General features: G+C 42.5%; 1 protein-coding gene across 6 annotated transcripts in view; it reads left to right on the forward strand.

Annotated features, from left to right (window-relative positions):
• galnt7 (UDP-N-acetyl-alpha-D-galactosamine: polypeptide N-acetylgalactosaminyltransferase 7) overlaps positions 1 to 20,714 on the forward strand; it is a 158,314-nt gene that overhangs the window by 57,360 nt on the left and 80,240 nt on the right. For 5 of the 6 annotated variants that reach the window (XM_088419826.1, XM_088419827.1, XM_088419822.1 and 2 more), the window contains exons 5-7: positions 5,030 to 5,160; positions 5,265 to 5,344; positions 9,326 to 9,508. In XM_088419826.1, coding sequence (XP_088275952.1) covers positions 5,030 to 5,160; positions 5,265 to 5,344; positions 9,326 to 9,508 — 394 coding nt within the window. The remainder of the gene's footprint in view (positions 1 to 5,029; positions 5,161 to 5,264; positions 5,345 to 9,325; positions 9,509 to 20,714) is intronic. The other variant, XM_088419825.1, reaches the window with a different exon arrangement.

Below are 20,714 nucleotides of genomic sequence, written 5' to 3' on the forward strand. Positions count from 1 at the left end.
CAACAGACGTGATGTGCTAGGATGTACAGAAAAATTGTTATGAATTTTTTTAATGTGCAGTTTTGTCCCATTCTTATACATTAGCTGGTCTCAAACTAGTGCCTTTTTCTCTTAAACGATTCACCCCATTACCTTCAACTTTGGCATGAATCATTATCCAACTGAGGGGCACACATAGTCTAAATATCGTGAAGATCTCTCGACATAAAAGATGGGGGCGGAGCTTCAAATTATGTTTAATACTTCCTTTGCCAAGAGTGACAAAAATCTTAATAACTCAGCTATGACAGCTTTAAACCACCTGAAACTTTCCTGGGACTTTAAAAGTCATGCAATAATACAGCTATGTGATAAACTTTCAAATCATTTACAGCGCCACCCAGTGGCGGACAAAAATCTATTTTTTTATACTTTTATGTACTGTGAAATGCCTGTTTGACTAAATGAACTCAAAAATGGTCAGAAAAGCTATGACACATTGGAACATTAAGGTTCTCAACTTTTATGACTTTTCATTAAAGGGCGTGGCCTCTATGCCAACTCAAAATCTGATGTCTCGCGCGAAAACGGTAAAAGTTGCTGTAATTGGACCTAGACGATCTGATATTTTTAAAACTTCATATATGGGATGGGAGTCCAATGTGAAACACACCTACAGGCCTATTTTTTTATCATAGTACGAGCGCCACCTAGTGGCAGCAAAAAATATAGCAAATCCTTAACGTTTTTATGTACTCTGCTGAGCCCCTTGAAGTGATATCCCTTAAATGTTTTCTGAAAAGCCAGTGGCCATGCCTTATGCCCTCCACAAATCAGTATGATGTTTCCACAGTGGGTGTGGCCTTTACGGCATTGAAAGCCACAAAACTGTAACAATAAAAGCTGCAGTAACTCAACCCATATTGTCCCACCTTGTCTAAATTTTACATATTTGGTAAGAGTCCTGCACTGAAGTCATCTACAACTACTTTTTCATCGTTCATAGTCCTTGTTCATACCCCTACCTGTTCATACCCCAACGTGCACAGGTCTGCGAGGGCCCTTTATAGCTGCTTGCAGCTCTAGTTACTCTTGGAATGCCAAATGTTGGTATGCTTCACTCACACTTTGCTTTGATAACTGTTTTCGTATTACAATGTGCTTTTGGGAATAATTCAACTCACTTTAAGAATAAATCTATTATGACAAGGCAACATTGCTTTCCCAATGCCTTATTTAATTCAATGTTACCCATCGTATGAAATGGTTCGGGTGGTTCTGGAAATTTGCCTCTATGTGGTCACAAATAAACTTGTACATTATTTTGCAAACAGATATCACATTTACAAAAAAAAATGCGTACTAATCTGAACCGATATTCAACTGAGCATACAAATTCCCTCCTGTTGACACATGGCAAATCTCATGTGTCAACTTTGCTGCTCATTCAAATCAAAATTTTAGTAACCATGGTTTTCCATCTGCCAATCTCCTTTTTTCTCCAACATTTTGTTGTGCTCTTTTATTTAGCCAATATTGTTGTTCCAATTTGGGAGCTGATTTCTGCCTTGATTTCATGGTCTGTGTGTGTTGTTCATCATGTGGTGTGTAATGCGGCTGTCTTGCGCTATGGCAACTCTGGGCACACCTATGGCTGCTTCTTTGGCTGCTTTCTGTGCCTAATCCATTTCCTGCTGTAATTGGGTATTTTCTTTTCCTATCGTGGTTTTGAAGCCGCAGTTAGCCCTAAGTTGACAAAACACATGCCATACTGGCTGTCTGTCCATATTGTAACATCTTTGCTTTCAAATATTTCACACGCTTCCATCAGCGCGGCCAATTTAGCTGCTTGCATGGAACATGTCAAATTTAATGTTCCTTGAAACAAAATTTTCATAAATGTAGTGACTACATATCCCACCCTGCTTGCGACCATCTTCCCCTTTGCTCGCTGAACCGTCTACACAAACAACTTCTCAAGTCATGAGAGGGGTGTCAGTCAGGTCAGGTCTAAGTTGTATGGAAATTTTGACGTGGCTTCCACAGTCGTGTGGAGTGCCGTCTACAGGTGTGGGCAAAAGTGTCGCTGCGTTTAATACTCCACTTCTAACAATTACAATGTGTCCCCATGATAATAGTAACGTGGTGCAAAATAAATGTCATGCAGGTTTCCAACAACAAAACAAATATATAAGGAACCCTCAACATGAGGGGGTGAAACAACAACACTTCCACTGAAGCCTCCACTGCCAATGCTGCAGCCAGCACCATCTGAACACCTTCAGGGGTTGCCCCAGCAACTGCATCCAACTCCTTCGAATATTTGACTGGCCTCAGTTTCCCGCCATTCTTCTGCAACAAGACTGATGTCATGAATCCCCATTTAGCTGTCACTCTTTGCTCAATTGGTTTGCTGTAATCAGATAGTGGCAATACAGATGAATTATTGAATTCCAATTTCACACTTTTAAATGCAGTTTTCATAAATGATATCCAGCAGTGGCCTAGTCAATTCAAATTATTTTGGAATCCATGTCCTACAATAATTACTCAGCCCCAAAAATGTGGGTTTGAGGCCTTTGCAACAGCCTCCATTTGTCCGTCACTAACAATTCTGCCATCCTTATCTCGTTAGTTATGCCAACCTTCTTCCATTTGTTTTCACTTGCCCAAACTTGTTCGTGCCACAACCCCAAAATTCTTATGCATTTAATTTTGTCTTTCAACTTTCTCTTACAACCTTCTTTTTCTCAACACAATGCACTTCATCTTCTCCATCACACCAGAACTTTTTAATGTGCCATTTGGCCCATTCTTTTACATTTTTCGGTACTGAAACCCTTGACCTGATCAACTTCACATTTGCCGTTCTGCATTATTTGACATAGGTGCACAACAGGGCAAAATTTCGTGAAGATAGGCTAACAAATATGATGGAGGGAGGCTTCAAAATATGTGTTTCAAATTTCCTTCGCCGCAAGTGACAAAAATTAATTCTTGTACTGTGCTAATCCTGTGCTAATTAACAGAAAATTGGCCAAAATAGCGTTGAAGCATGGAACATGAATGTTCTCAAATTTTACGACTTTTAGCTAATAGGCGCGGCCAGTACATCGCCTCAAAGTCCGCTCTCTCGCCAATCCGAACAAAGTTGCTGTAATTGAACCCAGGTGGTCTTTTCAAAATTTCATGTAGTTGATGGGAGTCCAATGTAGAAGACACCTACTAAAATAGACCCCTTTATGGCTTACAGGACTTGGGGTGGAGGGTGAAAAAATACTCCTCCCTGCTTTAGGGGGCAGTGTTTCAACAAGTAAACAGTCTCCTGATACAGGAATAAAGAGCAAAGAAGAAATAGAAAAGACCAAAGAGCCATTTGTCTCTGTGTCACATTCCACACAGAGTAATGTTTATGTAATAGTGGTTTCTACTTTTTTAGATAGATAGATAGATAGATAGATAGATAGATAGATAGATAGATACTTTATTCATCCCCGTAGGGAAATTCACATTTCCAGCAGTATCCTCAAGTCGAGATATAAAATATGAGAAATAAAATACACAAGATACACATAAGTCCAGTACAGAAGTATACTTAAGGTGCTTGTTAACAGTGTAAACAGAATAGTGTGAATCGTTGGAGTCTAGTGCAAGTATAATTAAGGTGCTTGTATAAAGTGAATAGTGCAGTGCAGAGTATGAGGTTTTGAGTTTAATGTGAGCTTTTACTGCCCCGGGTGGAGTTGAAGAGCCTCATGGCATGGGGGAGGAATGATCTCCTCAGCCTGTCCGTGGAGCAGGACAGTGACAGCAATCTGTCACTGAAGCAGCTCCTCTGTCTGTGGATGATGCTGTGTAGTGGATGTGTTGGATCCACTTTTTGTGGAACTTTTTGTGGGGTGTCAAATCTTCCTTATATTTACTCTGAATGAATGTAAGTCCAAAATTATTTTTAAACACAAACATTAACACAAAGTCTCGGTTAACATAATTTTTACGTTTGTATTCACTGTTTATCCCGTTGGCGACAAAACAAAAATATAGCTACAGCTTCAGACATCAACAAACTTACATTCCATTGTAGTTCTAGAATAACCTTTTGGACGAAAATAATACAATTTTTCCGATTCCATTTACTTAGTTGCGCCTGCTGAGCAAATGCTAATGAAAGTTTGACCTTTTCTAAAACATCGACTTCGACTGTTCACCTGCATTAGCCATACATGCACTGCGAGGGCCCGTTATAGCTGCTTGCAGCGCTAGGTTTTTTTTTTTTTTTTTTGTCAGCCACTTTCCACTCTGTCTGGCTCAACTAGTTAGGGAGGGTAACATACGCGAAGTGAGCAACGCTATGTTACTCAGTGATTTCTGTCGCGCATGTGTACCTGCGTACCACTTATGTGTATGGCTTTGTACATATACATCTTTCACGGGTTCGCTGCTTTACAGAATTTTTACAGTGTGGATATTATTTCACCGCATTGTGCTCTGAATCCTGATTGGCTCATTGGCTTTACTGTTGTCAAAAAATAAAATATTGATGCTGTACTGTATTGGTTTTTCACTTGTCAATTTATTACAAAAGGCAAGAGGATCCAAAAGCTTGCTTTCATCTCTCCTGTGTCTCTCCTTTGCCCGTGTGCGCTCAGCACACACACAAATGTGCTAGTAAGCACATTGATTGACAGCTTGGTCTCTGTGAACCAATCACGTGACTCGTATGGGTGCCGAGGGAAACGCACACGTCTGTGTGCCTACAAAGAGCAACGGAGAAATGCACAGTTTTGGAAATCTGACTTTTACCTAGATTTCTTTTGGAATAATAATAATTTCAAGTGTATTGTTTATGTATGTGTGTGTGTGTGTGTGTGTGTGTGTGTGTGTGTGTGTGTGTGTGTGCGCGTGCGTGTGTGCGTGTGTGTGTGTATATATATATATATATATATATATATATATATATATACACACACACACACACACATATAAAATGTATTTGTGGAACATATATTTTCTTTAATTAAATGATGACGATAAAATCCTCTTTGTGAAGTGCATTTGAAAGAACGTTTGGAGATATACATCACACAGTGGAATGGACTGGTGAAACTTTACAGAACTAAGAAGAGAGAGGGTCTTATCCAGGCACGAAGTATTGGAGCCAAGAAGGCATCAAGGGGACAGGTATTCGCAATCCATCCAAAGTGTTTCTCAAGAGTTTAGTCTTTATGAAGCAACTGATTTAATCTCATGAATAAATACAAATACTGAAGTGCATGTGTTCTTAGGTCCTGATATATTTGGATGCTCACTGTGAGGTTGGGATCAACTGGTATGCTCCACTGGTTGCTCCAATTTCAGAGGACAGGTAACAGTGATAGAGTGTGTTTAAAAAAAACAAAACACAGAACCCCTTTGAGTTACATGAAGGGGATTGATTTATACTACGACTACTACTACTGGTTGTACAAATGTTATCACAATTCTGTTTATTATGATTAATAAATGTATTATTCAGGATAATAACTGAGCAGCTATAAAATGGCTCTCACAGCTCAAGACACGTTGGTGTTGTGGCTCGTCAGGATATTTGCACATGGGAATTGAATCTTTTAGAAAATGGCAAAAATCAGAATATAAACTTCTGTCAGTTTAGTGCATGACACATGTCTCAATGCTTAACAAATTCTCAGTTAACAGCACAAAATGAAAGGACAGCACGCAGTCAAGTCTTCTCTTCATCTTTGTGAGGACAAGTGGCTATAGAAAATGGATGGATTGACATTACATACTCAATATTATACTCTTCAATCAATCAATCAATTAATCAAATTTTATTTGAATAGCCCTGAATCACCGAAGTCTCAAAGGGCTTCACAGATGAAAAAAGGTCATGTCGAGACATTTTTTGAAAAAAGAAGTCATACAGCGACCTCGTTTCAGTGTAAGGCACACAGCAGCATCCCCTGTCAAAGCTCCCACAAGGGGAAGGAAAAACTCAAAAACCCCAATTTTGGGAAAATCAGAAACTTTCAGAAGGAATCACAGGAGGAAGGAGCCCCCTTCCAGGCCCACAGGTTGAAGTGGATGCTGCATGTACCAAATAAAGACAAATACAAATACACAACACAGACAAATGCGGGTACACAATATAGATTACAGAAAACATATTGTGCAATGATGTCTTGACAGCAGGCAGAGCCATTGGGCTTCCCACAGTCCAGCCAAGTGGACCGCAGATGGTCGATCTCTTGAACCGCAATGGTAGATCAACACAAGGCCAAATGTGGTCAAGTCATCCTTCACCATCTAGCTAGCCCCCTATCCGAGAAGGGGGCAGGGAAAAGAAGAAGAAAGCTGCAGACGGGCCCATTATTTAAATCCTTGCGAGTGTAAATGTGTTTTGCGTTGGGATTTAAAGATTTCTACTGAGGTGGCTGCGCGAACTCCCATAGGTAGGGCATTCCATAGTACTGGCGCGTGAATGGAAAAGGACCATGATCCTGCGGACTTCTTTTAAGCCCGCTGGGTCGATCACAAATCGGCATTTTGTGACCGAAGTTGTCAGGACGGAACATATGGTGATGCTAGGTTGACCTGGTAGAAAGGAGCAAAACCATGTAAAATTTTATAAGTAATTAACAACACCTTAAAATCACATCTCAGGGGGGCGCTGCGAGCAGCTTATGGAGTAGGATGTGAGTTAGGAGGCTCATGCTGATTTTGATTGAAATAGAAATTAATTTGCGCTTATTGGTCACATATTTAGTCTTTTTTTTATCCTGTTCCATTTTTGGTTTGCAAGACTAATTTTTCACTATGGTAAAATGGCCGGGAAGAGCATAAAAACTCGAAACTGTATTCAGACACAAGAGAAATAATAACAGCAGTTATGAAAGACACACATACATTATTACATGAAGATAATAACTTACACGTATCAGCTCTTGCTGTGTAAAATAATCTTCCTGAGGGGTGAAACTTCTGATATAGTCTGTGTGGTCCACAGTTAATTTATTCCTGACAGCCACGGTTAAGAATCAAAGGTTCCCATTGGATTCCATAGAAAATGAATGTGGGTCATTTTTGACCCACTTATGGAAACTTGGGGTAGTAATACAAAAACTACAATTCCTTAAAATATATAAAAGTTCAGTCAAAAATGTAAATGGAATTACTGTGGGCCCCCGTGTTACGAACTTAATCCGTTCAGCGGCTACGCTCGTAACTCGAACTGCTCGTATGACGGGCAATCCAAACCTAGGTTAATTAGTGAATGCGTGCAACGCGTGCAAAAACCTTAGGTAAAAACATCAAGACTTTATACACATATTAAAAACGAGTAACAATCTACTGTACAGTTAAATAACATATACAAAGGAAAAATGACATTTACCGTTGGGGCGACGTGACTTGAGCTGGGTGGAGGCGGAGGGGAGCAGAGACCAACCCGCAGAATTTATTTATTTATTTTCTTAAACGGGAACTTTTCTCAAACTAGAACATATCACCGGCGATTTCCTTCTCTTTAATCCATAATAGAAGAAGCCTCTCCATTTTGTTGTCTACCGAGGTCCGTACCCCGGCAAGGAAAGTCTTGCCCTTAGAAGATTGCTGAGCGGTTACGGCCATACTCACGAGCAAGGTTAACTATGCGTGCGCCTCCTTCGTATTTTTTTTATCTCCTGCTTCGTTTCAATTGTCATCATCCTCTTACTTCTTCCTTTACCGCCACTAGCAATTTTAGCAGCCACATCTAACAGATAAAGTTTGCAAAGTCTTCACAACACACCGACCAGCTATGCCATCAAGCTAGATTCATGTTTTTCAACCGCTGCGGCACAGATATTTGTCATTTGTGCGAACACATTTACCGGCGGCATGTCGGATTGTTCGTAAGACGAAAGGTTTGTGCTTAAGTGGGGAACAAAAAACGCTGCGGTCAACGCTCGTAAGTCGAAAAGTTCGTAAGAGGGGGAGTTCGTAAACTGGGGGCCCACTGTATATCAAAAATATACATTTTGAGGAATACCTGGAAGATGAAATTACAATTTTTTCATATAAAGATATTTCAAGAAAACAACCTCACCGGGTCATTTTTGACCCGCTTATGAATCTAAGGGTTAATGACAACTCTCAGGAATGGCACGTCCCCGTAGGAGTTGTTCTACGAGTGCGACATCACACCTTGATGCACATATCAGAACTCATCCTTGAATAGGCTTTTAAGTTTTAAAACAGTGCAAAAACAGGATGTCAACACAAAGCCTTCAAAAATTTTCAAACATTTGATGAAATGTGGCTGCAATAATTTTCACAGCTGTAACTTGACCCCGAATTATGCCATTTTTCAAAAATTACAGTTCTAATGTGCAAATAATTAATTAATCCATGAATTGTTTTCCTGATATCTTAGCTAATTTCTTTTGATATTTCATAATGTTACACAAAAATGGATTTGGTTTCAGGCATATCTGTAATAGACACATGTTCAGTTGTTTTTCGATGTGTCTTTAAAGCGACCGTGTAATATTTAGACCGTTTTTCATTAAAAAGGAATAAATTAAAAAAAAACTTGCAAATAAATGTGGTCTGAATGACCAGCAGTATGTTTTAATATAGTCATAGATCTATTTATCATTAAATTTTATTACATGGGTGGTAGGACTCCTCCGGAGACTACCGTGTGTGTTACAGATATGGACAATGGTAAATGCAGCACCTCCTGCTGTCTGTAATGAAAAACGGTCTAAATCTTAAACATTGTTTTTTTAAATAACACTTCGTCAATAAATGTAAGTTTCCAAAGATGTTTTTTTTCTAGTTTATTTAATGCAGTAAATAGCAAGTGTCACCAAGTGATGCCCGCGGGCAGGTAGCCCCCACTAAGATCACATGAGTAGCCTGCAGGCCTGTTTTTCAAATAGCTTAAAAGTGATAAACAATGATAACTTGATTTACATATTTACTACAATTAATTCCTATTGCTTAATTACTGTGAAAAATCATTAACATGATCAGTTTCTTCACATAAACTGGTAGCCCTTCATATTACTCAGTACCAAAGAAGTAGCTCTCAGTTTCAAAAAGGTTGGAGACCCCTGGTATACTGTATAGTCATCTCACTGTTTGAGAAACAGATGAAGTATTGGTTTAAAAAAAACTAATTAATTTTACATTTAGCAAAAAGAAATTGTTTTGATCATCTCAATCGACAAAGAACAGGAAAACTTTAATCTTATTTAATATCAGCCAGTAAGGTAAAGGTTTTTATTTTTATTTTTTTTTCGTAATGTATGCAACCTTTAGGTTTCAAACTATTTTTCTTGTCTCACTCACATTCTAAAAGAACGGTGTGTACTGTTCCTTTGATTGATGCCATCCATGGGGAGATTTTCACCATTGAGTCCCAGGGTGGAGGAGATGAAGACGGCTTTGCGAGAGGAGCCTGGGATTGGAGCATGCTGTGGAAGAGAGTCCCTCTTAACAGCAAAGAAAAACAACTCAGAAAAACACGTACGGAGCCATATAGGTACTGAAAACCAATATCTCTTGAAAATTTGACTGCATGTAAATGAGTGGAATGGAAGAATGGATTTACATTTTATACTGTAGCGCTTTCTAAAACATAAAATGCTCACGATACTAATTCAAAATACATCCAAGTATTACAAATTATACAAGTTTATATTCACTCATTCATATTCATACACCAATGGCTGTCAGGTCCACTACGAGAAAATTAGTGTCTTGCCCAAGGACACGGACATGGTCTCCAGGGTCATTTATCCTTAATCTTTTGGAATTTGCAAATGTTTGGAAGAATAAATATTGTTCCCCAGGTGAATTGAATTAGCTGAACAATTTGAATTTCAAATGGGAACAGTATAAAACTTTTCAAAGGAAAGTCACATTTAATATTGTATTAAATGCTGGGGGCAGCATGGCTTGGTGGTTGTCTCCCAGCGAGTGGCTGTGTGTCCCATCCTCTGACCGTCATGACCATGTGTAAGTGTCCTTGAGCAAGATGCTGAACCCCGAGTTGCTCCTGATGCTGCATCATCAATAGGTAAATGACTAGTTAGTGTAAAGTGCTTTGAGTACTAAAGATAGAAAAGCTCTTAAGTGAAAGTCCATTTACTATTTTACCAAAATGAATATAATTTTTGTGGCTACAAATTGTAGAAATACGGTAAAATCCTAAATTTTTGGAATGAGAAAAAGGGAGTCACACAGTTTTAATTTTTTTCAATACGTTGAATTTGTAGTAAAACTAGAAAATGCAACTTCTAGAAACATTGAATATGGATACTAAGAGGCGGAATTAAAATGTGTACAGTCATTTTTCGCAGCTAGTGGGGGCAAAAAGGGGAATGTGAAAGATCATAGAGCATAAATGAAGCTTGTGAAATATGCTGTTAAAGAAAGGATGTTGCAGTTTGTAGACTTTTAAAAAAAATATGTAATTTTTTTTTTTTTTTTAAACTTTCATATACCATCTTTTTCGCTAAATATCTGATGTTATGACCTGCGGCTTATAGTCCAGTGCGGCTTATCCGTGGCAAAAGATGTTTTTTTTTTTTTTTTGGTCAATTTTTGCTGCTGCGGCTTTTGTAAAGGTGCGGCTTCTAGTCCGGAAAATACGGTGTGTGTGTGTGTGTGTGTGTGTGTAATATATATATATATATATATATATATATACAGTGGGCCCCCGGTTTACGAACTCCTTCTTATACGAACATTTCATCTTACGAACGTGAACCGCGACGTTTTTTGTCCCCCCCTTACGCACAAACCTTTCATCTTACGAACAAACCAACATGCCCCAACATGCCGGTCAATGTGGTCGTGCTATTTTTTTCGCTTTGCTGCATCAATCAAATCAACTGTTCCTGCTTTTCATGGTAACGCTGATATGCTATTGCTCTTACAATGTCACAGTCACTGTCTCAGTCACGGTGTCAGTCACGGAGATGCCGATACGCTATTGGTCGATTAAGTTCACAGTCTCGGTCTCAGTCACGGAGCATAGAATAGAATAGAGAATAGAAACGAAGCAGGAGATAATAAAAAAGATACGAAGGAGGCGCACGCATAGTTAACCTCATGAGTATGGCCGTAAGCGCCCGGCAATCTTCTAAGGGCAAGACTTTCCTTGCCAGGGGACGGACCTCGGTCGACAACAAAATTGAGAGGCTTCTTCTATTATGGATTACCCCAAAGGCAAATGTAATTTTTCCTTTGTATATTTATGTTATTTAATTTAACTGTACAGTAGATTATGTTACTAATTTTTAATATGTGTATAAAGTCGTGATGTTTTTCCTAAGGTTCACTAATTCACATTCACTAATTAACATAGGTTTGGATTGCCCGTCATACGAGCAATTCGAGTTACGAGCGTAGCCGCTGAACGGATTAAGTTCGTAACACGGGGGCCCTTAGTAGCATGTGTGATCTCAAGTGAATTAGATTTTACTGGTGCTGCTTTGAGCAGCATATGCCCAGCTACTCAAGTGGCTGCCGTAGTTGCATGCGCCACAGTGAAATCTGTATGGTGGCGCGGAAGTCAGAAAATGCTTCAAAATAAAACAACTATCAAAGTATGTAACGGATGACATTGGGGCGATTTTATTTTGAATTTACTTACGTAAGTATGGTCATGGCAACAATCTAGTTGTGTACTTTATCATCATTATGCTTTGAGGCTCAAGATGTGAGCAGCATTCATTTAACAAAGCTATGTTTTTTTTCTCGATTAACATGCTTTTTGCGCAAAATCAAAACAAACATGGCTGACGAAGTTGTCAAAAATGTTCGTAAGACGTCATGTTTTGTTGAATAAGAGTAGTTGAATGATGATTAATATATTTATGTCAAAATATTGTAAGTATGCATCCCCGTCAAAAATTATGCCTAGGGACTTAGGGACACAGGCAGAGAGCACTGTGAGTGTCAGCTTTCGAAATATCAAAGAAATTCCCAGAATTATTGCAGCCAAACACATTTTCACCACTTCGTTATTTTCTAAAGAGAAACTTTGGAACTTATAAATGAAAGGTTGTTGTTTAATTGGCTGACTAGTTGCAACATTTCTTCTCCCGAACTTTATTCCTTATCTTTTAACCATCTAGTTCTAAATCTTTTTCCCTTTTGATCCCTAACATTTTATTTTGGACCCTGCCCCTGTGTTTTGGACTCCACATCTTTTAATCTGGAAAAACCACTAGAATTCTATACATTTCATCCGACATGTTCCCATCGCAGCAGGCCCAGTTTCTGGGCCTTTGCATGTACGTTTTATTTCAGGCTTCTGACATTTCTGTCCTTCACTATCATTCACTTCACTGATTTACTGGGTGTTCGTGACGAAATGGGCTCCCGTTGTGGGGCCCTGGCGTGTAAATTTCGCTTTGTGCTGGCATTGCTTTACAACAACTACACTACCACAATACCTCATACACGAGACACACTACTGGCCAGAGTTATTATCTGTCCTCAGCTCCCAGCACTGTACAGAAATAGCTCCTCTTACCTCTCCGTCCTCCTATGACTGTCCCAGCTGTATCTGCATGGCTACCAAGATGTCTGAACTGGAGAAAAGAATGTCCACACTCCATGAGATTCAGGCGGCAGAAAATCTTATGGACACCATCCTCTTCAGTCATGGTCAACCTTTTCCTGAGCCCAGCATTCCTTATTCCATCTGCAGTGAGGCTGCAGTTACTTCACCAAGCGAGTCTGGTGACATCACTCGTCATTCTGTTCCTGAGGCACCTCTGCTAGTGATCCTCCCGGATGACACCTGGGCAAAACTTGTAGCTAAGCCTAAAGCTTCAGCTAGTTCCATTCCTTCCCACTTGGAACTCTAGACTCGAGTGGAAGCTAAAAAATGGGATACGATTCCCTTTCATGTACCTGCTCCTTGCCACTTTAATGTTCAAACTTAAAACAAATATGACATTCTCAGCGTGACTGATTTCCCTCCATTGGAAGCCGGGTCAAGGGCTCCCCCATCGAATATTAATTTGCTTGCATTGTCTCGCAGGCAATCCCAACCTGTGTTTACGCCTGCTCCGCATTCGTTTCGCAACTCATCAAGTATACTGCCCCCAAAATATCCCTACCACCATTGAAAAAATTAACAACACGGGTCTCTCCACCAGTGCACACACCACAACACAAGTCAACCTGGGTAAATGTCGTCAGAGCATATACATTGATCCTTAACACATTCAGTTTCAGTCTCCAGGCAGTTCGAATTTTTGCCTGTTGAAATTTCAATAGCCAAAGCACCCATTACTATAGCTGGATGTTATCGGTCTCCCTCAGCGATTACTGATTAAGTGTCAGACCTTCTCTCCACATATGCATCACATGAACTGATTCTAATCGGCGATCTGAATTTAGACTGACTGACTGAGAAATCCTCCAACTTAATAATTATAAATAATTGACACTCCCACTAGAATTGGCTCATCACACACAGGACAAGGCACTCTTATTGGCATTATCCTAACTAATGCACCTCAAAAATACCCATCTACAGGTGTATTTCCAAATGACATCAGCAATTATTGCTGCATTGCTTGTGTCAGAAACACTTAATTGCAAAAATCAGTGTCGGATCATCATAAAACGCTCTTCTAAGCACTTCTCTGAGCCATGATCTATCTCAGGTGAACTGAAAACATGTACTGTATCTTTAATTACATCTGTAGATGATGCTGTGACCTGTTTTCACCAAAACCTGCTTTTTGTCATCAATGAACATGCATGTTTCAAAAAATACAGAATTAAAGACAGGCACAATCACAATCTGGTTCACCAGAGAACTAGTCGAACTTCTATTTGAGCGGGACAGAAAATGGTCTCTAGCCAGAAAAACAAATTCTAGTCAAGGCTGGCAACACTTTCACAAACGTAGAAATAAATGCACCTCCCTTGTTAGAAAATGTAAAATAGAATATTACCTGTCCCTAACTACTGAGATCTTCAATGACCATTATAAATTCTGGAAAACAAATCAGCAAATCAGCTCTTCCACAATGGTTGAAACAAGGTGTCATCTTGTGATAAATACAAAATATCCAATGTTTTCAATTATCATTTCAAAAAGGCCGGTCAAATCTTTGACAATTTTCAGACCTTTAACAGAGTTACTGCCCCTTCCAGTACTGTAGACTCAGCAACAAAATCCGTACCAAACTGCTCCCTTCACCTTGTCACGTATCACTTCACTTTGCCTCAATGTCTGGAGTTTTGAACTCCTTAAAAGCTTAAGATGTTAAGAAATCGACAGGGCCAGACTGTCCTGATCCATTGTTTCTCAAACTATCTTCTAGAATTATTACACAGCATCTCACTGATATCTTCAATTTATCTATCCACACCAAAAAAAAAAAAATCTTTTGTGGAAACAAGCACATGTTCACACCCTTGCTAAAATCAGATGATCCCTATGATTTAAACAACTACAGACCAATTTCAAATCCCTCAATTCTTGTGAAATTATTTGAGTCCCTGGTGTCTACCCAGCTTCACACTGCTAGAGTCTGGGTTTAGACCAAAACATAGCAGAACTACCACCACTCTTAGGGTCCTCGATGAAATACAATCGGCTTCTCATAATAGAAAGTTATGTCTAGTATTATTTATTGATCTTGCTAAGTCCTTTGACACTGTAGACCATAATCACCTTCTCAACATTATTCAAACTATTGGATTCAGTCATCATTCATTAATGTGGTTACTTAGCTGAGTGTGTCCAGTTGGTTAGTATTGGTACAGAAATATCAGATCGAATAACCCCAAGTAAAGGGGTCACACAAGCAGCAGTTTTAGGACCATTACTCTTTTTAATCTATACTAATATCTGTGATAACCTTAAACTCTCCACTTACCATATACATGCCAATGACACAATTTTGTACACTTTTTGCTTTTGCCAATCTTGAACATGACTATATCACTTTCTCAACATGCCCTGATAAATGCAAAACTAGTCCTCAACACCAACAAAACTAAAATGATGCTCTTCAACCATCCCACCACAGCAGACCTGCCTCCAGTCATAGCCCTTGACGGCACTGTAATTGAGATGGTGGATTCATATAGTTATCTGGGTATTTGGTTGGATAGACCTACATTTCAAATATCACATCTCCCAATTGTCAATAAAGCTCAAATTCATTCCCAGTTTTCTATATAGAACCAAATCTTGTTTTGCTATTCCCACGCAAACTCGTCTTGTCAAAAGCTTATTCTATCACAGCTCGACTATGGCTACACAATCTATAGAATCACACATCCCAATACCCTGGCAAAACTGGATCCTATTTATCACTGTGCCCTGAGATTTATACCAAATTCAGCTTTCAAAACCCACCATTACACCCTATACTCTCTCACAGGACTATCATCCCTCAATAATCGAATACTATCACACTGGTTTCACATGACTTATAAAGCTGTTTCTGCTGCGTTTTGAGGTTCCCACTATTAGGATTGAGCTAGGGAGGAAGAGTCTGTCCTATTTTGGTCCATGAGCATGGAACAATTTGCAAGCCCACTTGAAACTCTCTATCATACCTTTTGTTCATTTCAAACATGCTGCTCCAAACTTCTTGTCACTAGATGTTCTTGTTCAACTCTCACTGGAAACAAATTCGACTTACTGCCGGAAATGCGGACCAAGCTCTGATATCAGTCGTACAGGGATCGAACAGCCCGTATCAGGGCGTCCGGTACCCCATACTCCCGAAACACCCCCAAAGAGATCCCCGAGGGACACGGCCGAACGCCTTCTCCAAGTCCACAAAGCACATGTAGACTGGTTGGGCGAACTCCCATGCACACTCGAGGACCCTGCCGAGGGTGTAGAGCTAGTCCTCTGTTCCACGGCTAGGACGAAAACCACACTGCTCCTCCTGAATCCGAGACTCGACCTCCCGACGGACCCTCCTCTCCAGCACCCCTGAATAGACCTTACCGGGGAGCCCTGTAGTTCGAACACACCCTCCGGTCCCCCTTCTTATAAAGGGGGACCACCACCCCAGTTTGCCAATCCAGGGGCACTGTCGCCGACGTCCACGCGATGTTGCAGAGGCGTGTCAGCCAAGGCAGCCCTATAACATCCAGAGCCTTCAGGAACTCCGGGCGGATCTCATCCACCCCCGGGGCCTTGCCACTGTAACCCAGCTGCTTTCTTCAATACCCTGCTATTATCTAGCCTTCTTGATTCGCATCGAGCTATCATGTCGACCTATCGCGAGATCGATCGCGAGACGTCGTGCGCACGTCTTTTTAAACATGGCCGCGCCCAGCATTCCCTCGTGAGTTGGGTGCGGGATGGACCATAGCAGACACAGGTACGAACCTAGCCGATTTGAATCCGTGATAATCGGCTTCGACCACGACAGTAACTGTTGTGCTGCCACCATTGCAGACCATTGCAGATGTTCCGCCCTTCTCACGGGAAATTGTGCACCCCATGATTTGTTGTAAACAAGGGACTGGTGAGTCAGCATGTTGCTTGTCACTATCATGCTAATGCTATTGTGCTAAGGCTATCGTGTCACTGCTTGAATGTATAAAGGAGTACTCTTGTGCAGTGACAATCTGCTATCGAAACCCTAGGATCTTATTTAATTTACACGACAATCATGATCATGATGATATAATGATTTATCAAGTGATATTGTAAAATGTTGTTTTACTTAGTGAGTTATGTGTAATGGTAGATTATCATATTATGTATCGCTGGCCCTGTTTTATACAGGCCAGGTTCCCGTTGATGGCGAGCTAAACCCACGAGCGAACTGACCAGTGCGTTCACCTGCCGTGTGACTCACTGACTGAGTGAGCCAACCAACTACCCCTGTGCACATTGTATATATTGTATATATTCTGTTGTATTATTTTGTCTTCACTGTACATAATAACAACACCTTGCTGACTATATGCATTCTGTTTCATCATTGAGCACCTCACTTTCCTCCTAGCCGAGCCAAGATCTTCTGCACTAGCCTATAAGCCTTTAAGTTATAATACAAAACCAACATCATAAAGAGTTTTTTGACCACCTCTGTGACTTCAGCCCCAGAGATGGGAGAGCGCACCTCGGTGCCCAAGACTCTGCTTCCTCCGAGGAAGACAGGTCGGTGGGATTAGGGAGGTCTTCGAAGTATTCTGCCCACCGATTCACAACGTCCCGAGTTGAGGTGAGCAGTGCCCCATCTCCACTGTACACAGTGTCAATGGTGCAGTGCTTCCCCCCTCTGAGACGCTGGATGGTGGACCAGAATTTCTTCGAAGCCGTTCGGAAGTCGCTTTCCATGGCCTCACCACAATTCCTCCCACACCCGAGTTTTTGCCGTGGCGACCGCCGAAGCGCTTGGCCATCTGGCACCTGTCAGCTGCCTCTGGAGTCTCACAGGCCAAAAAGCCCCGATATGAGTCCTCCTTCAGCTTGACGGCATCCCTTACCGCTGGTGTCCAGCAGCGGGTTCGGGGATTGCCGCCATGACAGGCACCGACCACCTTACGGCCACAACTCCGATCAGCCGCCTCGACAATGGAGGCGTGAAACATGGTCCACTCGGACTCAATTTCCCCCGCCTCCCCCCAGGACATGGGAGAAATTCTGCCGTAGGTGGGAGTTGAAACTCTTTCTGACAACGGACTCTGCCAGACGTTCCCAGCAGACCCTCACGATACGTTTGGGCCTGCCAGGTCTGGCTGGCATCCTCCCCCATCATCGGAGCCAACACACCACCAGGTGGTGATCAGTTGACCTCCCCCCCTCTCTTCACCCGAGTGTCCAAAACATGTGGCCGCAAATCCGTTGATACAACCACAAAGTCGATCATCGAACTGCAGCCTAGGGTGTCCTGGTGCCAAGTGCACATATGGACACCCCTATGTTTGAACATGGTGTTCATTATGGACAATCCGTGACGAGCACAGAAATCCAATAACAACGCACCGCTCGGTTTCAGATTGGGGGGGCGGGGGGGCGTTCCTCCCAATCACGCCCCTCCAAGTCTCACTGTCATTGCCCACGTGAGCATTGAAGTCCCCCAGCAGAACGACGGAGTCCCTGGAGGGAGCGCTCTCCAGCTCACCCTCCAAGGACTCCAAAAAGGGTGGGTACTCTGAACTGCTGTTTGGTGTATAGGCACAAACAACAGTCAAGACCCCTCCCCCCACCCAAAGGCGGAGGGAGGCTACCCTCTCGTCCACTCGGGTAAACCCCAATGTACAGGCACTGAGCTGGGGGGGAACAAGAATACCCACACCAGCTCTGCGCCTCTCACTGCGGGCAACTCCAGAGTGGAAGAGAGTCCAACCCCTCCCGAGAGGACTGGTACCAGAGCCCAAGCTGTGTGTGTAGGTGAGTCCGACTATATCTAGTCAGAACTTCTCAGCCTCGCACACCAGCTCGGACTCCTTCCCCGCCAGAGAGGAGACATTCCATGTCCTAAGAGCTAGCTTCTGTCGCCGGGGATAGGTGCACCAATGTCCTTGCCTTTGGCCGCCACCCAGCTCTCTTTGCACCCACCATGGGTGCAGGCCCGACCACCTCTCTAACCTCAGTGGCAAGTAAAAATGAAATAAAGAAATAGATATATATAAAAATAGACAACTGTAAAATCTGACAATATCTATGAACAAAACAAAATAAACAGGTGAATGGAAATGTAGCTGACTACAATAGTGCAAATGTATTGTCTTATATACATACACCCCCCCCCCCCCCCACACACACACACACACACACACACACACACGCACATACGCACACGTATACATACATACCGACATGCATGGTTGTGCAAAAAGGGATGGTTATATAAAGTGACTAGATGACTATTTATAAATGACTGTTATAAGTGACTATTTATAAAGTACCTGTTATAAAGTGCCTATTGTAAAGTGACTGTGAGTAAAGTGACTGTTGCTTATGAAATGGAGTGGGACTGGGAAGTCAGAGTCCAGGTGGAGTGGATGTGAGGAGCGAGGGCAGAGCAGGGAGAGAGTTGAGCATCCTGACAGCCTGGTGGATGAAGCTGTCCCTTAGTCTGCTTGTTCTGGCTCGCAGACTCCGCAGTCTCCTGCCTGATGGCAGCAGACTGAAGAGGCTGTGTGACGGATGGGTGGAGTCTCTCGCGATGCAGAGGGCTTTGCGGATGAGGTGAGAGGTGTACACTTCTCCGAGAGAGGATAGAGAGGTACCAATGATCTTTTCAGCGGCTCTCACCATGCGTTGGAGGACTTTCTTACAGGAGCTGGAGCAGGCTCCGTACCACACGGTGATGCCGCTTGTCAGGATGCTCTCAATGGTGCCTCTGTAGAAGGTCCGCATGATGTGGGCCGGGGTCCTGGCTCTCCTCAATTTGCGGAGGAAGTAGAGGCGCTGGTTGTCTTTCTTTGCCAGTGATGTGTGTTGGTGGTCCAGGAGAGGTCTTCAGTGACATGCACCCCCAGAAACTTGATGCTGCTCACCCTCTCGACCACAGCACCGTTGATCGTCAGGGGCGCATGCTGAGGGCGTGTTCTCCTGAAGTCCACACCAATCTCTTTCGTCTTCTCTACGTTTAGAGAGAGATTGTTGTGGTCACACCACAGAGCCAGGCGGCTCACCTCGCTCTGATAGATGGTCTCGTCGTTGTTGCTGATGAGGCCCGCCACAGTTGTGTCATCAGCGAACTTTACGAGGAGGTTGGAGCTGTGCAGTGCTGTGCAGTCGTGGGTCAGCAGAGTGAAGAGGAGGGGGCTTAACACACATCCAGTGTTAAATATGGTGGTACTGGATGTGTTTTTGCCGACCCGGACTGCCTGAGGTCTCCCAGTCAGGAAGTCCAGCAGCCAGTTGCAGAGTGATGTGTTGATCCCCAGCTGGTCCAGTTTAATGATGAGCTGTTGGGAATGATTGTGTTGAAAGCTGAACTGAAGTCGATGAACAGCATTCTGACGTAGGAATTCTTATTGTCCAGATGGGTGAGGGCTGAGTGGAGGGTGGTGGTAATGGCGTCGTCAGTCGAGCGATTCGACCGATATGCGAACTGGAAGGGGTCCATGGAGGGTGGGAGGACAGTTTTGATGTGTTTTAGCACTTCAGCAGGTTGGGAACAACCGCTTGGCTCAGGGAGATGTTAAAAATGTCTGTGAAGACATCTGTGAGCTCTCCAGCACAGTCCTTCAGAACACGTCCCGGGATGTTTCAGGACCAGAGGCTTTGCGGGCGTTGACTCTGCTAAATGTCTTTCTCACGGCGTCAGGGGACAGTGGTAACACCTGTTCGCCAGGAGGAGGTGATGTTTTCTGTGCCGACGTGTTGTTTTGTGCCTCAAAGCGAGCGAAGAAGTCATTTAGAAGATTTAGCAGAGAAATGGAGCTGTCACAACTCTGTGATGGGGGCTTGTAGTCCGTGATCATCTGTATCCCCTGCCACAGGCTCCGTGCATCCCTGCTTTCACTGAAGTGATGAGCTATCCTCCTGGAGTACTGTTTCTTGGCCTCTCTGATTCCACGTGACAGGTTAGCCCTAGCTGTCCTCAGGCCTTCCTCGTTCCCTCCCCTGAAGGCAGCATTACGAGCCTTCAGCAGCCTGTGGACCTCTCCTGTCAGCCATGGTTTCTGATTGGCCCGAACAGAGATGGTCTTTGTCACTGTCACATCGTCAATACATTTTGTGATGTAAGCAGTGACAACGTAAGTGTACTCCTGGAGGTCCG

This window comes from Hippichthys cyanospilos, chromosome 7 (assembly GCF_059441005.1).
Source record: "Hippichthys cyanospilos isolate Australia breed blue-spotted pipefish chromosome 7, RoL_Hcya_1.0, whole genome shotgun sequence".
Classification (NCBI taxonomy): Eukaryota; Metazoa; Chordata; class Actinopteri; order Syngnathiformes; family Syngnathidae; genus Hippichthys; species Hippichthys cyanospilos.